Here is a 27,937-nt window from a genome sequence, read left to right as displayed (position 1 = left end):
CGTAGGTAAATTTATGGCAGAACGCTTAGATCGTTATATTAGTCAAAAGTCTCCTGATCATATCCTTTCACCCAACCCAAATTGTATTGCTAGGATGCAGAGGTGATCTCGGTCCTAAACTGCGGCATTGTTCTTTCATCGCTTTCTACCTTTTCCAAACTTATCTATTGACTACTAGGACGTCGCCGTTATTGATGTGTAAAGAGAGAGCATCAGTTTTGTGCAGTGTGAATGATCTGCTAATTCCAAGCACCATTCATTTGACCTCTGAACAAAATTGATGACCATTGGCAATGTGGAACTTGTTCTACTGTGCCACGCCTGCGATCGTGGAATTTGAAATGATTTTAATGAGGAAAGACATAAAAAGCTTCCTCTTCTCATGTAGAGGGTGTTGGAAACACGTATCCTGTGAAGCGCTTTGGCAATAGCTTCCCAGTTGGTGTTAGCATAGGCTTGCCAGATACTTTTAGAGAAAGGGGGACATTTCACGAAAAAAGCGGGACACAGTCGAAAAAAGAGGGACATTGAAAAACTCTTGAAAGAAAACCTTGATTGTTTAGCCAAACTTATACATTTACCATCAGCCTAAGTTATTCATAGAGAGCACCGTCAGGATTTATATTCAACGTGGATTGATTTTGCTCAGTGTTTCTTATATTACTTCTATTTGCACGTTTTTTTTTTTTGCAATAAGCACGGTTATTTTTCACGGTTCTCGCGAATTAACACGTTATTTGACAGAAAAAATTTTATGTCCTACTTGTGAAGGGAGGATTTTATACCGCGTTAAAATTAAAAAATTCAAGAAAACTTACCTATTTATATACTTTGAACAATTGAGTCAAAAAATGCGGTGTATAAGGCAATTTAATTAAGATTTAGGCGAAAAAATTTAGATCTGTAATTATTTGGAAGCATTTTAAACAATATTTTCTTCATACCAAAGATCTTCACAAAGCATTGCACAGTGGGAAAATTTGGATTTCAAATTTAAAAAAAAAATAGAAATCGCAGGTTTAATAGCCTGAAACAATACTTATTTTATGTGAAATGTCCTTAGTTACTCAGCGAAAAAACAACAATAACTTCGTGAAAATGAATTTGGGCAAAATTTTGTTAAGGAAAACTGTGAAAGTTTCATGAAGGTTTTTGAAGTGATATATGAATTATAAGCCTTTTAAATGAGCTCTTTTTTGAAAAATTGCTATTTTGATCAATAATTTTTTTTAAATGATAAATTCTCATACAAAAGTGAATATGATTGATCAACATTCAAATGAGATATAAAGCAATTATTTTATAAAATGACAAAATTTCCATAGGGATAAAAGTAGGAATAAAGATCGCTTCTTAAGATCTTCTTATTTGAAAATGTTCAAGTGATTTTAAGTAAAAAACATTTCAGCTCGTTTAATGAAGTTTCTATGACTGAAAGACATATTTGAAGGATTTTCTATGTTGAATCAATGAATTCAAATTGAGATTAAAGTTTGATTTTTTTCAGTTTAAGTCAGTAAACTTTGTAAAAGTTTTCCAATAAAAAAAAGCGGGACATTTCGAGGAAAAAGCGGGACGGCGGGACATTCAACAAAAAAGCGGGACATGTCCCGCTTTTGCGGGACGGATGGCAACCCTATGTTAGCATTTTTAACGTCGATTGTCACAATGGCGCTACGACGAACGTTCGTACTCTTTTTTTTTTATATGCGCGTTCGCGTACTCTGTCTAACGTCTAACGTCTAACATCTAGCGTCTAACGTCTGACGTCTAACGTCTGACGTCTAGCGTCTGACGTCTGACGTCTAACGTCTGACGTTTAACATCTAACGTCTTACGTCTTACGTCTTACGTCTTACGTCTTACGTCTTACGTCTTACGTCTTACGTCTTACGTCTTACGTCTTACGTCTTACGTTTTACGTCTTACGTCTTACGTCTGATGTGTCACGTCTCACGTCTCTAGAGATAACCTAGTCCGGTCTGTATAACAATCCCAACCAACCAAATCGGTTCAAACTTCAAGGTTGTTGTAAAATTTTTCTTAAAATCCACGTCAAATTGAGTATCTCAAATAACATCCTTAAATCACATCACAAATCACCTAAAGGTCTCCTCAAAGAGGTTTTCAATAAAAATACGTTATACAATCATAAGTTTTGAACAGAGCATTATGAAAAACGGGTTCAAAATAACCAATGCTCGTATCAGGAAACATGTTTTTTACTGAATGCCCAAGAAACCAAAAGTTGCGTTTTTACTTAAAGATGGAACTCCGAAGTTCACATTTGGCTGAAAAAATGTATAACGGGAGCTTTAGGTGACTCTTGTCTCGTAAAAGTTACTCAAGACTTTCCATCGCCCTTTGAAGTGTTAAATTATCGATAACGGATCTTCTAAGCGCTTTTAATGCAAGAAGGTCGATAACGTTCGCTTTACACTTTCTAACGCACCGTTAAGATACTTCAAGATGTTGCAAAGAACCTTTATGAGAATTCAAAGCGACATGTCAAAAATGTCTGCCAATTTTTTGTCATGGTGTTGGTTTTGTTTATATCAGCACTGATGCTTACGAATGGAATTAAAGAACTTTTCGATTTTTTTTTATCAATGTGAAGATATTCGAATAAATTTTTTATTATGAGAATTTTTGTTTTTATTTTTATTAAATGTACTGAAAGTCCTTTGAACAAAATAAGGTACAATCTATTGACCAACCCATTCAATCATCTCAAATGACATTAAGTTTAAATACTAATTATTTCAGTGACAATAAACTTTGCTTGAATGGTCAAGAGGCTGGTGAATTTCATTGCAACCTAAAGAGCAGCGGTTCAATTCTCTAGACATAAGTAGCTTTTCTAATCAAAACAATATAATGAAAATCAATGAGCAATCTGTCATCTGGTTGTCAGAGCAGTCTGTCAAATGGATTTTTTCCGACGCATAGAAGTTTTTTTATATTCTCTTGGAAGCTGAATAGCATTCTCTACAACCACCTAAACGAACTTGGAAGTAGCTTTAAGAACCTAAATGTTGGGCTGACTAGCATTCTCTTCAGACAGAAACGAGAGCTGATTAAGCTTCTATGAAACCTTTTTAAGGGAATTTTGGTTGCTTGGGTGTATATTTTCCAATTGCCTATTAGGAAATAGATTTTCATATATTGAACTTCAAAACAAATATAGGTACTTTGATTTTATTACTTAACAAATAATCGATTTGCACGGAATTAAGTTTGATCATCGTTTTGATCCAAACACCCTTTATACTATCAGTTTAAAGACGTATTTTGTGGTTCATCCTGGTTGAAATAATAAACAATGGTTTCTGATTCAATTTTGAAATTTAATTCTATTCAATCAATATTCGTGGTGCAACAGTATACTGTAGCACAAGGTAAAAAAGATGTGACCGACCATTTATTTGTCTCATTAAATAATCCATCAAAATAGAAAAAGTTGCCACCCAGTCCAAAATAAGAAAAAAAAAATGGCTCTAATTCATTTAACAAGTCCCATGTCCATCGATAAATCAGATAATCAGTCCGCACAGATCCATGTCAGGTAGCAAAATTTAATCAGTTAAATATTCCGCCAGTCGGTGTAGATCCAACATCCGTAGCCATATCCGTCCCATATCATGGTGCCATCTCATAAATTATGGAACCATATTGAGCAAACAAATTAATTACACCGAAACCCGGAGCCAGATCACCAATTTGTGGCTCGCTTGGCTGGCAAATATATTGCATTCCGATTTTAAATTGGCTGGCTTTAAAATACTCACTGCCCTTTTTTCAGCTGGCAGCTGGTGCTTATTCCTGGCAGCTCCCGGGAAATCCTAATTTTCCTGGGTGTATATTTTAAACCCAGCAGGACCATTTTCGAGGATGGAGGACTTTTGTGGTACCTACCGGGAGTCGCTGGAAGCTTGAAAGTGTTTTGCATAATTTCAAAATCAATTAAACGAAAAACTTTGATAATGTCTGGTGCGGGTGAAAAAAGGGGTGCCAGTCGGTGGTTTGTCAGACATTTTTATTGCTGGAAAAACATTTATAAATTGAAGCTCTCAGCTGCATAAATTAATAACCTTTCGGTAAGCCGTGTTGTCGAATTCCTACGCCATATCGGTGTTGGGTTCAATGCTACAACAACTACCTGATGGGTTGTTTGTTTTCTTTTTCTTTCTCCATCTTCACCACGTTGGTTGTTATTGTTTTCTTTTTTTTCGATTCGAGTTCAAGAGCGGCGATAAATTTAGGCAGACTCAGGATGGTTGAATTAATTCGTACAAACCATATCCACCAAGTTCACTAATTCGGTGTTCCGCCCTTCGCGGCCCATCATCAATGCGCTAACGTGCTCCGGTGTTAATTTGATTATCTTTCAAAGGTGGAAACATACGACTCTCTAGATATACATAGGTGTAGCCTTGATTTTGAGTTTTCGTTTAGTTTTATCTCTCCCCGCACGTGGTGTCGAGGTAGACAGGCAGACGAAACTTCGGAGGTGTGATGGAAATTATCTCAGCGTGAATGAAATTTGAAACATCGCAGTTCGATTGAAACTTCCATCCACCAACGCAGAGAGATGCTAATGAGGATGTTTACGGCAGGTGATTTCGGAATATAACACCATGGGCCTGTTGTAATGAGTTAACAAGTTTATTTAAAATTTTGGGAATCGCCTTGAAAATGAACCTGGATCAAATTAATCTATCAACGAGCCCAGTGATTAGTTCGAGCAGTTGAAGCTCATAACTTTGAAACTTGAAAGCCTTAAAAATGTCTTTTAGAAGATAACAGCTTAACATACTTTATTCAGGATTCATCAGAGGGTTCAGTATTTATCCAGAATTTCTCAAACACTAAATTTCTAATATTCATGCTGAAAGCTTACTGAGCTATCAAAATTCGAACACGGTTCCAACTGGTCATTGAAAGAAAAGTCATTTGCACTAATATTATATCGAATGCTAACACATAAAGCTAGTATACGGACATTCATACATATGTTTAGTTTTATTTTAACAAATATAGTTGGATGTGATGAAAGCTGTGGTAAAAGTATGACCTTAGTGGTATCGTATTTTTTAAAAAAAGAGTTGTTTTTCCAAAAAAAAATCAAGAACAGCATTTGATTCCTTTAGACTTTTATCTCTTTAAAAAAAAAGAAGATAATCGGATGACGGATCGGATAGCAATAGCGAAAATTCCACCTATGGGGCATAAGAATGATGTGGGGTAAAAGTCGACTATTCAAAATTCCACATTTCTGCATGAAGTCAAGAGGAAAATTATTTTATATCAATCTTTGCATTCTGCAGCAGCCTCTGTGTTCGTTTCTGATACAAGTCCTATATATTGTTGAACAGTTTGAGGGGATGAATAACGCGAGAGCGTTAAAATCCTAGACAAAACAAAAAAACAAGGTGACAATTTCTCCAGGTTTACGAAATCCAATTCTGATCGTGTTTGAGCAACTTTTCGCGCGAGCAGGTGTTTTTAGAAACAAAAATATCCGAAGATGTATTTTAAAAACCCGATTTAATACACTTAACAGTGGATTGGAGGCTTTCTTACAGAGTGTAAATTATCTTTGGAAACACATGTCACAATAATGGATTCCTTATTTCTGATTTATATATGATCTATTATATAAAATTCTCTTGTAACGGTGTTTGTAGTACTACTCCTCCGAAATGACCCAACCGATTCAAATGAAATTATTTTTAGAATATTCTGTGGGCATGCGAATCGGTTTATATCGAATAAAAACAGCAAAAAGTCGCATCAACTGTCCGTTATCATTAAATTTGTAATAAATTGAATCAAATTAAAGTCATGGCCTTCAATTTTTTCGAGATTTTCTTTACTTTGGGCGCCGGGCGGGCAGTTTGTTTTTCGTCTCTATGGTCCAGGCGTCGCAAGCAAACGTCGTAGGAGGTTAGTAACTGCGGCATAGCATACTGTTTAGTGGGAATATTTGGGCGCGCATTTCTCAACCAAGCATAATTTCGATGCATGTGGTGACCACATGAAGCCTAGATGTGTTTTTTTCTTGATTCCTAGATCATTTGTACAGCACATAATATGTAGTAATGAATGACGCCCAGATGTGACCCAGATTAATATTTTGCCGTAAAATCAAAACCATTCAAACGATTTTAAAAATTAAAACTATTTTGATTTTGTGTTTATTAAAGCAGCAATTATTGTCTGAAAAATTTTGAATTTAGAACTGACGCATATGAAATAATGGTATGACCTTTTAACGGTTGTTTGAAAAAAGAAAGTGGGAAGCTTTACATACAATTGTATAATCCAATACGCCTAGAAGGCAAGTTTTGATTTATATCGATAACAGAAAAATGAATAAGATGTTTTCGACAGAAACAGATCGAAAACATTTTTTGAACATGTTTCAAAGGAACTTAACTGGAGATGAATCAAACGCCTTTAAATTGTTAATACAACAACAAAATCCAATGAAAATGGACAGACACATGAACTGTCCTTTAAACTAGCTGACTAAATAAACTAAATTTTTTTTTTTGAATCATTCACCGAATAACTGTTTACAGGTTCACTGCTCGCTTACATGTTTTTTGTTTTAAATATGTTGGCTACATAGAAGAGAATTTCGGTCCGCGTTTTTTAATGAAAAGTTAGGTCAACCATTTTCGGAGGAAAATAGCACGTCTTATTTGGCAAACAATTAAAACGAAAGGGAGTTTTTATTTATTCTTCATTTATAATTACAGCTTTTCTCGCTAAATCATTCCTGAGATAATAACAGATAAATTATAGCGGTGCTCAGATGGAAATTTTACTTTAAGGCACAAGTGATATTCCAGAAGCGTTTTTTATAGTAGAACAAAATTTTTTAGATAAGTTTTTATTATGACCTGAATGTTGTGAAAATAATATTCACTCCCGTCATTTCACACGATGGTATCCGTTTGCACTTGCCCCGGTGTTTCTTTATTAAAAAGTACAATTACAATAAAAAAAGACACATTAATTTTTTTTAAGGTTTTGAGGTTTGTTTACCTGAAAATTTCCAGAAAATAGAATGCACTCATGAAATCATCGTAGCCGTAACAAATTTATTCTTTTCGATCTTTTTTTTTTAATCTGCTTATAATGTTATTGAATCTTGAAAATATCACATAATCTTAAATTTAATCGCAGATAACCTCCAACACTACTCAGGTAATTTTGAACTCAGAACACCCCAATGCTTCAGATAGAATCTCAATAACCAATGGCTTAAATTGGTACATATGTCCTAATAATAAAAAAGAAAAAAAATTTTTTTGGTTGAATGATAAAAAATCTAAACATATGTTTTTCCTTGCTTGATTAATTTGGTTGAAGTTCAAAGGAAATTAATATCAATTTTTCCTTAATAAATATTTAAAAACATCAAACCTTTTAGTGGACATGATTTTGGTGAAAATATGGATTTTAATTCTAACTTCTTCGAAGGGCGAGGATGGTGAAAAAAAGCATCTTGAAAATCATTATTTGAAAAATCTTCTCTTATGTTTTTTATTTCTTCAGTTCTAACAAATATACCACCCAAAGCTAATCAGGAGCTGAAAGTGCTACATTAGGTAGAATATTGGGTAAATATTTCAAAAATTGTCCCGATACTCAAAATTCTATTTCCATAAAGTTTCATATGCAATAAATTTACAATTGATGAGAAACTTTTGATCCGATTTGAACCTTAAAGAACCTTAAAGTGAACTCGAGCAAACTAGAGTAAATAAATCAACTAAATGGTATTCAATAAATAAAACAAAGATATTATCAACAAGGTACAAAAAGTGGATTTTTTTTGCACGAGGCTAGCCCAGTTTGATGGTTATGTTGAGTGCTGAAAAAAAAGAATTTTCAACGGGAAGCGGATACCTGATACCATTCGGCAATATTCAGTAAACGGATAGGAGGGAAATGTAACTAAAACTACTAAATGTCACGAAAGCAAGATGATATACAATACAACTTAAAATTTGATGTTTTTAAAAAGTTAAACAGCAAAGAATCAATGGAAAATGGACGCCAAGACGGTAAGACGAAGTTTACCGGGTCTGCTAGTTAATCTATAAAAAAGATAATGATTAAAGAAAGTCGAAAGCAAAAATTACTAAACTCAATATAAAAAAAGATAGCCTGTACGTTTTTTGGAGGATAAGCGAACTGATATTCAACGAGTTCATTTACTATCAAAATATTTTAAACTGTTTAAGTTTAACAGCTACATTTCTCGACGCTCACTAGTGGTCAAGGGGTTAGCCGCCTGAACTCTCATGATAGATGGCGTGGGATCTAAATATTCTCGGCTGGTTGATGAACTTTCATCAAATTTTTGATCGCCCCCGTAATTAATTTAGCGATTGCTGGCTACTGCTGCTGAGAAAATGGCTACCTTTTTTGGAGTCAACATAAGCATGATATTTACTATGGAATAAATCAATTTTCAACAATTTTGTTTTTTTTTGGTTTGAGATATGACCTACAGGAAAAAAACCAATTTTTTGAAACTAAATTCATAAAAATCGTAAAACCCAGAATATCAGAAAGGGTGGTAAGAACGTTTCGACGGGACATACAAATCCACGGACATCTTCGTTACTCGTCGAGCTGAGTCGATTGGTATATATAAAGTGGGATCTTGGACCCTTAATTAATGATAGCCGCAACTGACCGTTCTTTATGCCTTTCTGTGAGAAAGCCAAAAAAGAAGGGAAACACCGTTGAGATTTACCTATGTAGATCCTGTATATCATTCATGTACTTTTGCCTCATTTGCTCATTACATTTACTTTATCCCCTTCAAGATTTTGTGTGATTCACAGTTCATTCTGCAAAGCAGTGACAAATTAACGGAATCCTCCCTTCTGCTTTTGATAGTGGTTGAAACCAGCTAAAAGGACACATTGACACGTGGATTGAAAACAAGAGTTTTGATTGCTTAAACATGCTTGCCGTTGTTTGAAATGTTACATTATTTATGCAAAAGAACAACTCTACCTCAGTTTTTCGGAGTATTTTCAATTTGTATGAAAACGAATTATGCCTGGGTGTAGACAGTCGAAATCATCATCAATCCAGCGAATATTTTTCGAACAGCTTTGAAGGGTTAAAGAAGTTCAAAACATTTGTGTGAATTAAAAAGTCTTACCAAGTGTGTAGAGATAAGATGAAGGATATGCAGAAAGTAAATCCAATTTCTCGCGTGAGCCTTCATTACGTCCTATGAAACATCTTAAGAATTCACAGAAAACTACTGCAAAAGTTATCAAAACAACTTTAGACTTTTTATTTCACATATATAATATGTTGTCCAGACTACAAATATTTTAAATGGAAAGAAGTTGCGACTGGTTTATGTCAGTTTTTATATTTTTTTCGTAATAAAACTCTTTGTTTACATTTTGTTCCATACGACGTTAATGAAAGCTCACGCGAGATTTATGTAGTAATAATAAAATAAAATAACAGTTGTATTCGGCAACACTGAAGATAAATAAAAAAAAAATTCTTTTCCAACGTTTGTTGATATGGCAACACTTTAGGCAAACAAACAAAACAAAGTCAGTCATCAATCAATTCTTGTGAGTTAAAGACGTGTCTGAGTTAATCTCAGAGTTGAGATTTGATTGTTTAATTTGATTTGGCCTTCCAGTAAAAAAAAAGACGAAATTGGCTAAGGAAGCGCTGAATTTTAAAGCAACTTCTGCTGATTTTCTGTTTTGATTTGGTCTTCTGGTTGGGAAGACTGTTTCTTAGAATACTTTCTAACTGTTCTGGCTCTGATAAACACAGACAGAGCGACAGGAAAAGCACAGATTGGGAAGGCTTTTGCTAAGAATATTTTCATATTGGATGAAGAATACGCAGAAAATAAATATATAATAAAGATTTGAAAAGGTTTTGCTGAGAATGGAATGTAGAATTGAGATGAAGGATATTTGAAAAATAAAGTTTTGTATTAGAGAAAAACAAAAGTCAGTAAACAAAAGATTTTATTTAGAATAGAGATGGAAAGAAATTTAGAGATTAGTTGAAGGCTATGCAGAAATAAAATAAAATAAGTAGCACAGAGAAAAAACGTGGAATATCTAATAAAAATGATTGTTGGTAAATAATTTTTTTTTCTAGAGGAAAGAGCAAAAGCCGATACCAAATAAGTTTCTATTGAGAAAAGAGGTTAGAAGGAATTTAGAGATGCGATGAAGGATATGCTTAAAATAATTCAAATTTAATAAAAATAAATTAAAATAAAAGTTGTATTCGGCATCATTGAAGATAAATAAAAAAAAATTACCATGGCAACGTTCGTTATTTTGGCAACAGTAGCAAAATAAACAAAACAATGTCATTCGTTGATCAATTCTTGTAAGTGGTAGACATGTCTGACTGAATTTCTGAGCTTAGATTCATAAGAATCGAAAAATCACGACAAGGTAGAACCTGGAAGATACTACTTTCATACATAGCTGTACGTATACAATTTATTTTAAATTTTTTAAACACAGGTATTCTACTATTCGTGTAGAACGTCTCTACCACAAGTGTTAAAAACTAAAGATCGTAATTTTCACCTCAATTCTTAAGACTTTTTATTGCAAACAAGTGTATTCAAAAAAATGCAACACTTTGTTTTGTGATTAACTTTTGAATGCATGGATGGAAATTGATGAAATTTTTAGTGAAGCTGCTTTGTACTGTAATGTTTACATGTGCAAATTTTTGTGACGCTCTGAAGAATGATTTATGAAAATTTTTACTTAACTTTATTTTGGGCGCTACGTAATGCATACTATGAATCAACCATTTTCCAAATCAAGCCTTCAAAATAATTCAAAATTTGTAGTTCGGTCGAACAAAAAAAACATATTTGACATTTGATCCTCCAAAGTTTTCGCGTAACGACATGATTCTAGATCCAATAAAAAAGAGTTTCAACTTTGTGGGGCTTCGGAAATACTATGCAACGGAAAACGGATGAATTTGGAGGCAGTCTTTTTGTGTATTTAGCCACTCATTGTGTCAATCGTGATGTAGCACTGATTAATTTGCAGCCTCCACGGCAAAGTGCCAAAAAAAAATTCGTTGTTTTTGCAAAAATATATTCTGCTTTTACCCAAAAATTCTGGAATGGTTTTCTGTGATACTATTTCCATGATTTTCAATTATTAATCATGACAAATTGGGTGTTTTTTACATTTAGCTTCAGAGAAATTAATCAACATTATCATTCTATCATATTTTTTCCAATCTAAAGTAAGAAGTCCAAAATTTTTATAGACATGAAAAAATATTATTTAAAATTCTGTGTTCTGTGACACAGATTCTGTGATGCAAAATTGTTCAAAATTCTGTAAGATTATTGATTTTTCTGTGATTTCGGCAACCTTGCTCCACGGGCCGTCAGCCACTTCTAGCTTTTGAGATTAAAAGTATTCAATTTTGTCTTCTCGTTTATCGTTTATCCTCGGACCATCCAAACGATACGTGTGAATGAAAATTTTCAGCCTGGAAACTAGCTAGGTGGCCGCTAAAAAGTTTGTTTTGCTGTCCGTTGTGAAATTTATCAAAATATCTCCCCGCCCGCCAGCGGTGCATATATTTTGCGCACGATTTGACCACCGTTTTCTGTTTATTTTTCCGGTAGGCAGCTTGTTTTTAGCAAACATACACCGTTTTAGCCGATTGAGGCTTCACAGACTAAGTAAACTTGGACAACTTGAGATAAACTAAATTTTTACGGCTATATCGTTGAATATGGCTATTATCATTTAGAATCCGGGCTTTTCATTTCGATGATAGCAACATTCCTATAGTTCGGTATACAAAGTTTTGGCAGCGTTGTGTTGATCATGAAAAGGACTATTTTGTCTATTTTTTTCGATTTTTAAGTTACGATGCAAAAAGACATGTTAAAAATAGTTTTGCACAATCACCTCGGAAACTCTTCTTTGTTGACTTGAAAATTCATGAACTGTTGATTTTTTTCAGATTTTTTTTTGGCTCAAATAGATAAAAAGTATAAGGAACCTCTTAAGGATGCTCACGAAGTTCTAACCAAGCATCGGAGTGGGACCCTCGATCTCAAATATGGGTTAAAAAGACTATGATTATTGCGAGTAACTGAATGCAGACTCCTAAATTATGCGGTAAATCCGTCTTCGGCAGGCAAAAATTGTTGTCTGACTAGTATTTAGACACCCAGCAAATAACTAATAGTGAGCAGTTGGATCGCAATCTGTGCTACCGGTATTTACGCAATATGACAGATGTGTTCTGATGGACGAAGAAATTTATGTTAAAACCGAATTCAAGAGATCAATTTTTTCGAGAAAAAAAAAGGTTCCAATCATGTTCCAATTGATTTTTCAAGGTGATTTTGTGTAAAATATCGTGATTTGGCAAAGGTTCTGCTTCTGAGATAAAAATTATTGATCAATACACGACTGAAAAAGTGTGCAAAGATAAAAAAAATAAATTTTATGATAAAGCAAGGAGCATTTTTTTATATTCAATATCATTTTAAAAAAGTCAAAGAAAGTTTTTCGATCAAATGAATAGTTTTTAAAGTGCACACGTTTGAAACTGCCTGGATTTTAATTGATCATAGCACTATTATGTTCTATTACTAAGAACATTTTTCGATTTGAAGAATCAAAGATTAATAGAAGTAGATTGTTAGTAAGTGACAGGTGTTAAAATGAGCGAATAGAGACTGTTTAGAAGCATTTTCATCACATACTTAAATTTAGTTCTAACACGGATCAACTATTTTGAAGTACGAATCATGCATGACCAACTATTCCCAAGTAACACCGATTGTTTTGTTAGACTCTTTAAGCCTCTTATGAAACTAAAACTTTGTCTAGTAGCCAGCTATAAAACTTAAAATGTTACTTGGGTTGTATTGCGGTAGATGCAATCCTGTCCGATCCTACCACTTCGAAATAGTTGATCCGTGCTTGAACATTTTTACCTCTGCAGGTTTTTCGATTTTTTTTTAGATTTTGACTAAAGCAAAAAATAATGAAAAAAATCTTAGAGTTACATTACGAGGTTTATAATGCTGTAAATTATGTACAAACCTGAAAAAAACCTCTGAGACGGATTTGGATTAAGGTCGCTTAAGTTCTTGAATGACCTCTAAAATTATTTCGATTATAATTAATCATGTATCTAATTATGTTCCAATATTTTCATGCTATACATACACTCAACAAAAAATCATATATTTTTTAATTTACAAAGTTACAAAAAAATTCACAAATTTTTCTTCTCTTCCCCCGCAGGACCCCTCACAATCTCGAATACCACGAATTGGCAACAGCAACAGTAGTAGCAGAATCCCAGTTCCCGGTTCCATTCGGCCGCCCTCGTCCCAGTTCCAATCCCGTCTGGTGCGGCCAAGCAAACCCCCTACAACAGCAGCAGCAGCACCCGGATTTACCGGTATCGCAACTCCCTTCGCCACACCTGCAGCCCACAGCTTCCTGCGGCCACCTCGTTCGGCTGCCTTGACGATAGCCCGGTCCTACTCCGGCGATAAACTATGCAGCGGTGAACCGAGTCCGTTTCCGGTGCTAGCGGCCTCAACGCCAGCCGCTTCGCATTTCAAACCTCCCAGTGCGTTAAACCTGTACAAGAAGCTTGAGTTGGAGTCGACGGAGAATCTGCACGAGATCCAGCAACCGCTCGATAATACGTTCGCGGTTGAACCGGCGCCGAAGGTCTTGGATATCGACTTCAACGATGGCGATCGGATGCTAGTGGATGAATCGATGGATTTGGTAGCAGGAGCGGGAAGTACGGACAACCTTATTGAGTCCGAGTCGCAGCAGCAACAGCAACAGCCGATGATGAAACCGGCTTCGAGTAATGAAACGGTGACGCTCAGTGCCAATGGAAACGTTACCTACGAAGTCAAACGCAGCGATACGTTCGTGAAGGAGGAGTCGTTGAAGCTCGGCGGTAGTCGAGAATCACTGAACCGAACTAGAGGAGCGTCGCTATTTTTAAATGACAAGTCGGGCGACGATTCACCGGTGCTGGACCGGACGCACGTCGTATTGGACTCGGTAGGTATGTTGGAAGACGGTGCGAAGAAGGCGCTGTGCTCAACGATGGTGGTTTACGATCGATTGGCTAGCGTAACTCAGAGCATTCCAAATTTGACTCAGGAGCTGGAAGGATACGGAGGGAGCCCGGATAGGTTACAGATTGTTAGGCCTTCGAGACTGACGTTCAATTTAAACGAAACCACCACAAATTTGATGCATTTTTCTGATCCTTCGATGCTGCTTAACAAAACGCAAGTTTTTAGCTCGACCATGCATTCGCCATCGAGGGTGATCGGGTCGAAGGAGAATATACTGAACGTTACTAAGGATATAAACGATTTGCTTTTGGACAGTAGCGCCGGAGAACGCACTCTGGTGGCGGAAGATTTGAATGATGAGAGTTTGTATGAGGAAAATGAGCCTAAGAAGGAGATATTTGATCTTAGCTTGGAAGAACCGGTGGTGCTGGAAAGAGAAGAGGTGATTATTCGTCCTGTTGACGGTCGATCGGGATCGGGATCAAAGTATCGATATTCGTTTGGCTTAGATTTGACCGATGCAACGCTGGATTGCTCGATAGATTTGTGTGACTCGTCGATTTCGTCGGCAGTCGTGAAATCCAACAATTTGAAATCACCTATTTACAGTGGCCTCACTAAGCAGGGTTCGTTTGAGATGGACGAAAGTCTGGGAATTTTAACACCAGACCAGATGAAAGAGTTTTTGGACTCGACCACAACCAACACCAACAATACCAACAATTTGGAGTTGCAATTGAACACGGGATCCCACAAACATGCGCTGCATCATTGCAGGATCGATCAAACGCCTTCGCCGGAGGAATTACCCTTGGATCCGGTGGGAGTAAAAACTGACATGTCGGACATTTGCCTGCCTTCGGAAATGATTTCGAACGGGGGTTCAATCCTGTATCAGGAGATATCTCAAACCGATTCCGATTCCAAGACCGATCAAATGACCAAATCAGGTACTTCGAAAGTGTCAAACAGTTTTATTACCAGCATAACGAGCATTACAAGTTTGGACACCGGCTATCAGGGCGATGGGGAAATGTCTCGACCGGCAAGTCGTGGGGCTGATCAGTCTCCATCTAATGGACCAAGAATTAAGAATCCAGAAGCCCAAGGAGTTTGGCCAAACGCTCAGGGAGCCGCAGAAGCACCGGTTCCCCGGAGGCCAGATCCTATGACCGATAGCGATTTCTTCACGGAAAGCGACGCTGATGACGTTATGAACCGGGGAGATCGAAGGGCTCAAATTATCGATGGGCATCTGTACGGACCGATGCTACAGGGGGCAAACGTGTTCATTAATCAACAACCGCAGAATGATGATTCTTGCATGGAATCCAGCGGCATTTTTACTGATGTGGAGAACCGCGGCGATGACGAGTTGATCCACCGAATCTCCGAGCGGGAAGATATGATGGAACATGACGAGGAGGAAGGGATCGATCGGCAGCCAGCTGGGGAGAGTGATATGAGCCCTGATCTTTCAACCGATACGATAAGCAGCGCCAACACAGCTTGTAGCCAGAAAAAGGTTGAACCGATCCCGGAAACCGGAGAGGGTGTTAATTGTTCGCAAAATGCTTCAGCGCGCTCATCGGTTATTTCGAACGTTTCAGTTCGACCGTTCAGTGTAGAACATGATTGTCAAGTATCGCGCCGCGAAGATGACGTCAACAAACACGCTGTCACACCTTCACCGCAAGCATTACAATCGCCGTCGTCGTCGTTGGCGTCGCCGTCGGTGCTTAATCAATCCGCTTCGTTCGTCGTCGCGGTGAGTGCCGATAAAGCTGAAAGCGCCTCAAACGCGAGTGACGTGAGTACCGCGAGTAAACTTAGCGAAGACGGCCGGGAAGTTTGCGTACTAAGCCCTAACGCTAGTAACGACAGTTTGTCTGGCGCGGTCGTCGGTAGTGCAAGTAGTAGTGGAAGCAGTCGCAGAAGCAGCGGCAAAAAGCCACCTGGTGGCGGCACCTTCACCGGCAGCAGCAGCAGCAGCAACAGTCGCAAGCAGCAGAAAAATGAAACCAATTTGGTGTTGAAAAAACATGACATGTCGTCGCGCGCGGCATTGATCAAGACGCGTCTTTTCAAGGATTCTTCGGTCGGTTCGGGTTCGCGATCGTCTTCTTTGGTTGTGGAGGGAAGTGCCCTCGGGAGCTTGGATGCGGGGCCAGAGTGCGAAAATCAAGAAAACAAGCGTCCCTCCAGTGCAAGCATTCGGGGTGGTGGCAGTGTGGGAAATCTGAGCTTTATCAAAAAATCGGCCACCCCGAACAAGTGGGATGCAGTGATGAGTAAAATCGCCGAGAATAAGGCAGTTATCAAGAAAAATTTCAGTGATGTGAAGTCGAAGATCAGTTGCGGCAAATCGGCGATCTCGCTGGTGCGGCGGGTCGATTCTCCTGCCTCGCTCAAGAGTCCCCCGTCGGAATGCAACAGCAGCATCGGCAGCCGCAGTGTCAGCGGGGTTGCGGTCACGGGCAGCGGAAAGCGGACAGTTTCCGGATCGGTGAAGCGGTAAGTCTCTGCTACTAGCTTATGAAAAACAGCTGATGTCAGATCCACGCGGTATTGTAATTCGATTTCGATCCGAGGTATTTGGCGATGTCGATTTTCCATTAGAGTTGTTTGTTATGTAAACCATCATACTGCCAGCCAAACCATTATTTCGCGTGATGCCCCAAGATCGAGATGAATTGAGTTTGAAATCGAACATCGGCAACATCTCAATAGCAATACTGACGATGCGAATTAAAGTTGGGTGGTGCTCCGCGACCGAGAGGCGTGGAAGAGTCGCAACAGCTAGAGCATTCACGTGGTCGCCGATTTTGCGCTCAATCCACACCGGTTGCATATACATTAACATATCATGCATTCCTCCATTGGCAGATATACACGAAGCCCTTAACAACACAAAGCGTTAGTTTGTAAAAGATGATTGCTGCCGCCAAAGCAATCAGAGAGGCGAAAATCTTTTCAACGCGTTTGTTTTTGTTATGATTACCCACCTTACGGCTGGCCACCACCATACCTGTCCCGAACCTGACTTAGCTACATCAGCCATCAGAGGTGTCGACTGAGTGCGCGCTCTTATACCTTAAAAGTGCCATAGCGAGAACCGATGGCATATGCGCATTCGCGTTCCAAGTTGGTATTCAGTGGTTGTGTTTGGAATAACGATTGTTGGAAGTATTTTTGCTTGAAATTAGAAGTATTTCGCGGGAACGTGTGCTTAAATCATAACGCGTTAGAGCGTGACGAGTCAATGTTACGAAATAATTAGTTGGTAAAATATTGCCGAGCAAATCAAAAGCAAAAAAAGACATAACAGATGGCTTTGAATTGGTTCAATGGATTAAATTGATCCTAGCGGGAAATGTTAAATGAATTTAGATAATTTATTTAATCAAACATTAGAGAAGTCCAAACCAAAAATCGGGCTATCGAGAAATGTGAAATGATTTTGTTGTTAACTCTAATCCGCTCTTGAGTGTCAATATGATACTATTGGAAGTTTGGCGGCTTGTAACTTTATTCGAGTGCATCCGAATAAAATAATGTTTCCGGGATCCTCAATGAAATTTTGAAATATTTAATTTTGTATCATAACTTTTTTATGAACGCACCCTGAAAGCCCCGGAAAAAAACTCCCTAATCAGACATTGGGTGTCAATTTGATACTCTTTGCTTAAAAGCGCCATATCTCTCTTGTTTCTCAACGGATTTTTAAAAAATTTATAGTTTTGGAATCCTTGTAATGTAACTCAAATATGTAAGGTACACCGGGGTAAGTGTGGACGGGTTTTCGTATAGTTCAACTTTAAAAAATCATTGAAAAATCAGCAGTGGAGCAATTTTCATAAAATTGCGTTCAATGTGATGCAGAACAAACGCGATTACAAACGAGATGAGCTCGATAGAAGCAAAGCGAGAAAAGTTATCACGTACATTGTTATGGACTACCTGGTGTCTTCACTTACCCCGCTTCATGGGGTAAGTGTAGACGGTAGATTTTCCCTTTGATTTCTAAGGAAATATTCCAAAAAAAAATTGTTTTCTTGGTTGAATACGTTACTTTATGGCTCGAACCGTCCGAAATTTTGAAAAAAGTTCATCATACTATTAGTAAGGCAACTTTTAATAATTATTTTGTGTAATTTATGTTGCAACACACGAGATCCGTTTTTATCAAAAACACAGAACAAACAAGTAGTTTACCCAACTTTTCATGATACGAATGCTAAATATAGCTAAATAATCCCATTCATGAAGGATGAAGGACAGAAAATTGAAAAAAAAATTGTAAATATCAAGTCTTTTAAAAGCCGTCCACACTTACCCCAGGTAGGGGTTGGAGACAAAATTTTAGTTTTTTTTGTCAATAACTCCTTTTTCTTCATTTTTAACCGCCGTTTCTTTTCCTAACTGGTTGTTTGGAATGTGAGGATTGTTTCAATGTAGAGTTTTTCGTCGAGAGCCAGCTAGCTTAGGAGAAATTTGCAATTGAAAAAGATGCACATCAACTCGACATCGTAGTTGAGAATAGAAAATTCAAAAAATGTTGCTGTAAACATCCGTTATTGTCTGAATTATATCTTTTTCACAGTTATTGGATAAATTACAAGTAAATTGAACATTCTGCATAAAAAGTTTGAAAAAATCGTGCACAGTATTGTTTTAATAGCCATTGTCCACACTTACCCCGGTGTACCTTATGTCAGACAGTTTTCAGCTACAATACTTCAGGATTACGTCATTTAGAGTCTAAGAAAAAAAAAACGAAAAACATGCTTCGGAAAAAGACTGTAGATCAGCTACGAAATGCTCAACCAAAAATTTCACTGTACCAGAAAATATTTTTGTATGTATCGCAGCGCTAATGTTATCACGCGACTAGAATCGGTATAAAATTAACTTTCTGGTGAATATAAATTTATTATGTTAATATACTCAACTTCCAAAGCAAATTTCCATACAAAAATTAGAAAAAAAACAGCTACATTTGAAAAAAAAAACAAAAATTCTTTGTTTCGTATTTTGACAATCTAAAAATGCAAAAATGTGCCAAATAACGTCAACTTTTCGATACTATTTTCAAAATTTATCTGATTGACTAAAAGAATAATTTCGACGTTTCGTTGATTGAAAAGTTCGATTTTACTCCACTTTTTACATTTTTTGTGGTCAAAATCAAAATTTGAAAAAATATATCCTTATGTGCAACGTATAGCTTCTAACTCCAACTTTCTTGGACACCAAGTGAATTTTTTTTAAAGCATTCCATAGCTAATGTACAGATTTTTTTCGGAAGCATGTTTCCTTCGTATTTTTTTACTTTGAATAACGGAAAACTAAAATGTTGTATCTGAATAATGTCTTGTCTAGTAAACATTTTTGTAGGTACATTACGAGGTTTCCAAAACAATAAATTTAGTAAAAATCAGTTGAGAAAAAAGAAAGATATAGCGGCTTGAGGCGAAGAGTGCAAAATTCAACCCCCCAATTTTTCCTCCCAAAACATTTAGATAAACGTTGGCAGCAACAATATTTGCTATTTCTAGGGTGGTCTAATCGGTTTTACCGAAACCAGTAAAACTTGAAATATCGGCTTTTGGACGATAAAAAACCGGTATTTCCGGTAAATTTTGCATCATTATTTTACATTCTAATGAAATTGAAACAGACAGAGGGGTTTTTTTTAACAAATATGTATGAGTACAAATACTCAAATTTTATTCTGTCAGCTTAAAAAATTATGCTCAATAAACCTTACTGCGAGGTTCATGTGAGATTTGATTATTGCTAAATCTTTACGATGCAAGTTTTTGAATTGGAACTAAATATAGTGGCGTTAAAAAAAATGAGAAGCTGCCATCCCTCGCTTAGCTGATATTTTATCAGAAATTTTATTTCACATTGCGGTTCAGCTATCCAACAAACGCTTTACAACATTTAAGAAAAAAAAATATAGCTACAGGAAACTTAAGATTGCTTCACAATAATCTCTGCATTTTCCCTTTAAAAAAAACTGGAATTAGATGTATAAATGTTTTATCAAAAAACAGGTCAAGTTTTATCAAAATCGTTCTAAGCGGTGTCGGGCTTTCACAAATTTTAAAATTTAAAACCAAAAATATTGAGAAAAAAACATAAAAGGTTTCAACAGAGTCTTGTTTGAATGTTTGAATGAAATGTATTATCATTTTTTTTTTGATAATTGATGGAATTCTGTTGTTTTTATTTTTAACGCTGTTGAAACAACACAACACAAGCAGAAACAAAGGTTTTACAAACTTACAAAATTATTATAGCATAAACAGAGCGTACGGATCAGATCCGAAGAACTATTTTTTTATTGCCAGTTTTTTTATACCATTTTTATTCCTATTTGTTCGTTTTAATTTGGGAAAGGCAAACTTAATGCGATTACGACCGAGGTTGCGGGGAACCGCACCTTAAACATCTTCCAGTACCCAATGAACAATGTTTGATTGAAATTGTCAAGATCGTATGAAAACAAATTAACATTTTCAATTTTGTTTTATTTATAAGACTCTAATTATCGACTTCAAACTTGCTCAGTTGTGTTTCTCATATAAAAATAGATGTTATTTTGCTGAATCAATAAGGCAGGAATAAGTATCAATTACTTTTTTCTCGGTTTTTGAGTTTTGGATGAAGGAGATCCGCAACCTTATTTTTCATTTTTTCTAATTTTAGACTTCTTTCAAGTCAAGTCACAAAAGTAAAAATTTGGACTTCAAAAGTTTTTCAAGAGCTTTACTGAAATTTTTATAGCTAAAAATAATTGAAAATTTATCACGTGAAGAAAGAAACTTTTTCCAAAAACCGTATCGGCTTATTGTTGTTTTAAAACTACATAAAGTGAATGTGATCCAAAACAGGAAAGTTTGATAAACATTGTGACAATTAAAAAAAAACATAAATTAGCATATCAATTCGTTGCGTTCAAGGTTGCCAGATTGCCCGGTTTTATCCGGGTTTGCTCGGATATTTAATAGTAGTTTAAGAACAGTCCGGCCCGGCCCGGTTGCCAGGATTTCATTGGAAAATGCCCGGATTTTGCCCCGATTTTGCCCGGATTTATTCACTGTATTTCGCAAATTAATCAACAACAAAATACAACAAACACCCCCAAAACGAAATTGTTTGAGCAAGTTTTATAAAAATAATCATGAAAGGTTTTTTGGAAGCTTAAAATACGGTTTTAAATCTATCGATGAGTGTTGATGAAAAAAAAATGTTTTCTTCATTTTATTTCTTGATTTTTGTTGAGGAATTCCTGAGTTTTGACAAAATTTGCCCGGATATTGCCCTGATTAATGGTCACCAATTTGAAATCGAATGCACGGATTTTGCCATTTGCCATTGGATCTTTTTCTATATAAAAAATCAAAAGCTTAAAAACTTTGCAGGAAGAAGTCTTTGGATTAGAATTTTATTCTCCAAAGATGTGAAAGTGTCCTCATGTAGTTTTTAAGGAAAAATGAAGCCTGTAATGATTTTAAGCCGAATTTGATTTAAATTAATACATTCATACGTCTGCGATTTAACTTCTGCAAACTTCCAAAAATTCAAATGAAAAATATTTCTAGCCTTTTAAAAGCGACAACTTTTCCATTTTTTAGTTGAAATTCTCAGTTTTTTTCGGCTTCCTGGTAAAGGAATTCCAAACTTTTCCCCAAAATTCCCGGTTTTCCTACCCTTCAATAACAAACCATGTTTATAAAATGTCTGTTCAATGAAGTCTAGTCGAAATAAGTTGAAATGGATTGACAGTTGATCACCTGTCTCTTTCCAATTGAACTCGATCGATTTCTACCAGGTCGAAACGAATCATTCTGCCGAGCTGGATTGGTTTTGGCTAGTTTCAACTTGCTTCATTCAACAACGACCTGACTAGTTTCGACCACAACATTGGCTCGTTGAACAACTACTAGTTGAACCGATTTTTACATACGATTGAACAAAGCTTAAATGCAGGATACTTCACTTTATCCAAATTTATTTTGTGATGCCTATCAAGACTGACCTGATGATTTTTTTTTCTTTATCTGGGTATCACAGCACATTTAACACTGTTCTATTTGTAATTATCCTGGCAATAAGCTGACGTTATCGGAAAATTTTGTTCTTAATCCATAGGAAAGCATACGAGGCTTCTCAATACCTTTAAACCTGTTCTCAAGTTCCAATACCAAGTTTGAAACTCATTGTTTTTGGCATTGTGGTGATGTTTCCCTTTTATTTCAAGCTTTTCAATAAATAGTTATGAATAATTGAATAATTGACTTTTTGCTATAAAATGTGTCGTGAGTCTACTTGGTTGAATAATTCGACTGAATCAAATCAATCGGAAAATTCAACCACGGTATAAGAAAAGTTCAGATACCGGTATTTAGGCTTACCAGAATATAATTTCGAGAAGTAGGACATTTTGCTCAGAATACTATGAAAAAGTAGGAAGATTTTCAATATGAAGTAGGACGAAAAGTGAACGCTTTATTTTGTGATTTTAAAAAAAAGTTTTATCTAAAAATTTTAATTAGAAAATATGATATCACATCAAATTGAGATCAAAAATGTTTTTTTTTACATTTTTATGTTATTTTGTTTTTTAAATTCAATATTTCATCGTTATTATTTATTTTTATAAAAAAATGGAAGCTAATTTTTTTCTAGAGCATATTTTTCTGAAGAGACGATTTTTTATAGCAACTCTTCATTTCTCAACAAATAGGAATGGAACTCTGAACACAAACGTTATTTCGAAATGCTGATGTGAAGTAACAAAAATTTAGTTCATCGCTTGAGCTAGGATAGTACTGTTTATTTTTTAATCCAACATGGAAAACGAAAAATTGATCAGTAATAAAAAAAACTTTGCAAAATGAAGTACTGCCTTCAAACATGGCTGTATTTGATGAAAATGTTGGAATGTGAAAGCGGATGTATAAAAATTTAACTAAAATGGTTAGCTTCTTATTTGGACTTAACATGAAATCCGCTGTTCAGTTAAGCTGAAAATGCATTTCGCCATTTTTTTTTTTGCATAAGTTATAAAAAAGACACCTGAGTTTTCACTGTTAGACGAATTCAAGGTTCTTTTTAGAAGAATCTTACCCTGAAAATAAAAACACCATTGAGCGTTGAAATTGAAAAAGTATTTTTAAATTACCTGACGACAGAGGATTCAAAGTTCTCAACAATTATTGATCCTATTTTTCAATCGTTTTTCAAACTTTCACTTTTTTACTGCAAAGCGTTGAATTAACACCGAAAAGCAATCGTACCAAAACATAAATAAAACAAGGGTTTTTATGACACGGTAAAAGAAAAATACCTAACTTTTGATGAAATATTATAGTTTTGCATTGAAATGGAAAAGCGCCAATAAGGATTTCGTGGAAAATGGATCGGAATAAAAGAAAACGCGAAGTAAAAATTCGATAAACAAGATAATGGTCGTAACCGTATAAAAGTAAGACATTTTGGGTTCAAAGTAGGACGGTAGGACAAGGGTCGAAAAAAAGGACATGTCCTACCAAAGTAGGACGTCTAGTAAGCCTACCGGTATTACTATTTTCTTCAGTAAGGAATATGTATGGGAAAGTGGGGAATCGTGGGCCACTTTTTTTCGTTGTTCCATAACTTCTTTATTATAAAAGATAAAATGAAAACAAAAAATGGCATGGTTTTCTAAATTTTCAAGGTATCATATGGTATTTTTTTTAAATTTTTAATAAGTTATTTTCTCCAAATTCTGACTGTTTTAACAAATGCAATATTTTTTGGATTTTGAAAAATGGTGGGGAATCGTGGGCAACTAAATCCAAATTGACCAAATAACATGCAAAGCTTATGAGTTGACCCAAAACTGTGATTTCATAATTCATTTCGTAATTTAAAAGCAATTTCAGATGATGAAATAAAAAAATAGAGCTGTGTATGGTCGAATAGATTCCAAAACCTGGTTCGCGAACGTTTTGGCAAAATTTTTTTTATATAGGATGGACAAAATATTTTTCATATCTCTTCATTTGGCCTTAGAAAACATTACAGATAGGAAAAACGTATTTTAAGTTCAAAATGTGTATAAAAACATAAAAGTTCAAGGTGGTTCAAGATGTGTGGCCCACGATTCCCCACAAGCTATGATTTGCAAATTGGTTGCGTTTGTGTGACTTATTTATGTTTCATCAAAAATTCCTTTTCCACGTGAAAGATCATGACAAAACTGAGATCATAAGCGTATGAGCATATTTTTGTTATGAACTTTAGGTTCTCCATCAATGCAATTAGCGGGTGTTTTTTTAATTATGTAAGTAAATTTTTCTAACTTTTTTTAGTTTGATAAATAAAAGAATCTTATGATCCGTATTTAAGTCAACAACATATAGAATTATATGCTCAAGCAAAGCGAAGACGATGACAGTTTGAGATTTTTATCTTAACACACATCTGAGATTTTAAAAGTGGCCCACGTTTCCCCATGGCCCACGATACCCCACTCTCCCCTATCGTTTTCCTCCCTTAACATTTTATAGCCTCCAAAACTACCAATGGTTATTCGATTCAAATTCTAAAGAGTGAAAATATAATATATAAAAATGGAGGTGACATTTTGTATCCAAGGGTTTTTCTGGTCAGAGATGGTTTGTATTGTAGTTTCGAGAAGCTCACTTTTTATGAAAGGGATTTGTCGAACTTGAAATCTAAAGAATGCACGTGCACCTATGGTGGATAACCAACATACATACATACATACATACATACATACATACATACAACCATAAATTTCTTATGTGATTTACAAGGCCTTAGGAAAAACGAAAAATACGTGTAACCAAAATCTATAATTTCTATTAAATTGTACATAGCGCAAGTGCAAGTGGCTCGCTGCATATCGCCCTGCACCCGGCAAACCATTATGTAAATAACCGGTTTCCAGCACTCGGGCTCATGGGCTTTTGTTCAAAGATATCCGAAACAAATCGCCGAGTGACAGGAGGGGTAGCAAAAATGGCTCACCGAATCACACCATTCTCCGGGGAGGCCTCTCGGCAGGCTGATACGCGTCAAGTGCTGAATAATAAACTGTTTGATGGGAAGCTTCAAGACAACAACAAGACACTGACAATCACCGACTGACTGACACACGTTAGAAGTTGGTTCAGTTTTTTGTTGCTGTTGTTGTTGAATTTTTAAGACCTTACCTTTCAGGTGGCTCAGATTAGCTCATATCGATTCTAGCCTTTAATCCCGAGGGTCGGTTACTTACTGGTTACCTGTCGGATAAATTAGTAGTGATGTGACCTCGGATTAGCAGTATGATTTAATTGCAGCCTCAGCCAGCCGGGTGTTGATTTCCTTGAGGATTCTTGGAAAGTGTTCAATATGCCTCGTGAGAACGACGTGTGTACATATGATGAGGATTTCCGTTCGGTTGACATTTTCGTTTCGATATTTGCTTACGAAATCAATGCCAATTATGAACATGAAGTTGTGTCTGCAAAAGGAATTTCGACGCGTTATCGAGCCATATTTCTCTATACATGCTTTTGAACCAATCTTTCCATTTGGCTTTGATTGGATGGCGGCAATCGTTGTAACTCAATAACGAACGCTAGAAGCAATTGAAGTTCTGTGAATGAAAACGAAATATGACGTTGTGGTGTCCACTGGTACTTCACTGTGATTTGTTAAGGAACGTTGGGTGTCTTGAGCCAATGTCTTTTTTTGTTCCAAGTGATTCCATAAGTATAATATTAAGATAAAAGGGGTTTCCTAAAAATATTAGGATAAGGAATTTTATCCTTAATTTCAACTAGATATTCCAAAAGTTTTGAGATAGAACATTTCGATAACAAAAATCATAAAATTTTATTTCCAAATTTTTTTAACTATCTAAACTTTCAAAAAACTAACTATCTAAACTGTCAATTTTAGATCCTGGAACGTAATTTTCAAGGTTTGAATCTTTAGGTTGATATCATATTCTTAAGTTAAAATAAATTATTAAGTTAAATAGACTTACTCTACACCAATAATTCTGCCTTTACTCCAATCATAAGTTCTCAATATTTCAACGTAATTGGCTTGTGATGTGAACGCAATTGGCGTGTTCGATTCTCTCTTCTCGACGGCATTTTTATTTTTTTATTTTCTTGTCTCTGGGATGAATTATCCAAAACGATGACAAACAAGCAAAGCATTTATGGGATTTTTGAATGTTTTTCTTCTTTCACTTAAATGTCCCGTGCAAAATTTTGCACGGGAGTTCGGGTCTTAATGCCAGTTATGCTTTTCCAATAATATCATCTTCGGTACAATGCATGTTTCAGCGCATTTTTGGCATAGAGTTAGTGCCGAGCGGCATTTAATTTTGCAAACTTTTCTATTCGTGTAGGCTTTTGCTATCATGAATTAGGTATCATTGCTAGTATCATATTCTAAATCTAATCGTTGTTTGAAATGTCATCAGTTTTTCAACAGGCATAGAATTCGCAGAACGTCCTTTCTAGTTATATGGCAGTTTCGAAGTTCACCTGGTGCGTATAGCTTGAAAGTATTTTTAGTATTTTTTAGAAAAGGAAGAATCTAACTGTAGGAAAAGTAGTGAGGTATCCTGGTATTGGGTTAAATTCTCAACATCAGAAATTTGTTAATATGTGTTCTCTAAATAGATAAATAAATTAATAAAAAATTAAATTAATAAATTCGAATGCACAATCAGTTCACAACCGGCCAGGTTACGGATACCGGAATACCTGTAGTAAATGTAAAACATTTGGATCGTTATACATTTCAAACTGGTTGTTTACCTGACTGACTCATTCATTCAAATTATTCAAACATTTACACGAAATACATTTACCATATTATAAGGTTTCCAGAATTTTTTCCACTCCCATCCGGGCCTAGCAATTCCGGGCATTTTTTTCAAAAAAACCTGGCAAAATCCGGGCATGGATTTCAAGTTTTCAAATCCAAAAACCGGGCAAAAACCGGGCAGAATTTAAGTGTTATTATATATAAAAGCAAAGAAAAAAAAATGCAAAAAAAAATTGAAATTAATTTTTTATTTATGTAATTGCAGACTTCCAAAAACTGTTTGGAACGCTTAAATATATAAAGGTTTATAAAAGTAAATCAGCGAAATTATTTGAAACAACCATTGAAAATTTCCATACCATTAATCGATTTTGCTGAAACTTACTCAAAAACTTTGATTTTTTTTTGTTTCTTTATGAAAATTGTAAAAAAATCCGGGCAATATCCGGACTTTTTTCACGATATCCGGGCAACCGGGCCGGACCGGACTTTCTCGAAATTTGGCATCAAATATCCGGGCAAACCCGGATAAAACCGGGCAATCTGGCAAGCTTACTATATAACAGTCCACACGAAGCCATGGTACCGGGTATGGTGAACTCTGTATTTTTTTCAAGTAAATTAAATATTCCAGATGAATGTATACTTTGGTCAAACTGCGGCGAATCCGTGCACCCATGTCGGAATATCAATATACATACATACACATTTAGAACCGGATAAATCATTTATATGTTTTTAATATTCGTAAAATGACAGTTGTATGTAGAATTTTATACTGAATACAAACTCAAATTTTGGCAATAAAACAAGATGTATAAAAGAAGGTTCAGATTTTGCACATATTATCGAAACCGCATTTTGAATTCAACCAAAGGAATAACTGGCAAGGAATTCGGTAGATTCCGAAATGAAAAATCAAATTATCATTTCTAAATTTGTATTCGA

At 35.8% G+C, this 27,937-nt stretch overlaps 1 protein-coding gene across 2 annotated transcripts in view; it reads left to right on the top strand.

Moving 5' to 3' along the window:
• The window catches only part of LOC129750083 (serine-rich adhesin for platelets-like), a 586,616-nt gene that overhangs the window by 195,534 nt on the left and 363,145 nt on the right, over positions 1-27,937 (top strand). For both annotated transcript variants that reach the window (XM_055745295.1, XM_055745293.1), the window contains one exon: positions 13,332-16,651. In XM_055745295.1, coding sequence (XP_055601270.1) covers positions 13,332-16,651 — 3,320 coding nt within the window. The remainder of the gene's footprint in view (positions 1-13,331; positions 16,652-27,937) is intronic.

This window comes from Uranotaenia lowii, chromosome 2 (genome assembly GCF_029784155.1).
Source record: "Uranotaenia lowii strain MFRU-FL chromosome 2, ASM2978415v1, whole genome shotgun sequence".
Classification (NCBI taxonomy): Eukaryota; Metazoa; Arthropoda; class Insecta; order Diptera; family Culicidae; genus Uranotaenia; species Uranotaenia lowii.
Note: the sequence above shows the minus strand (reverse complement) of the source record. Positions and strands in the feature narration are given on the sequence as shown.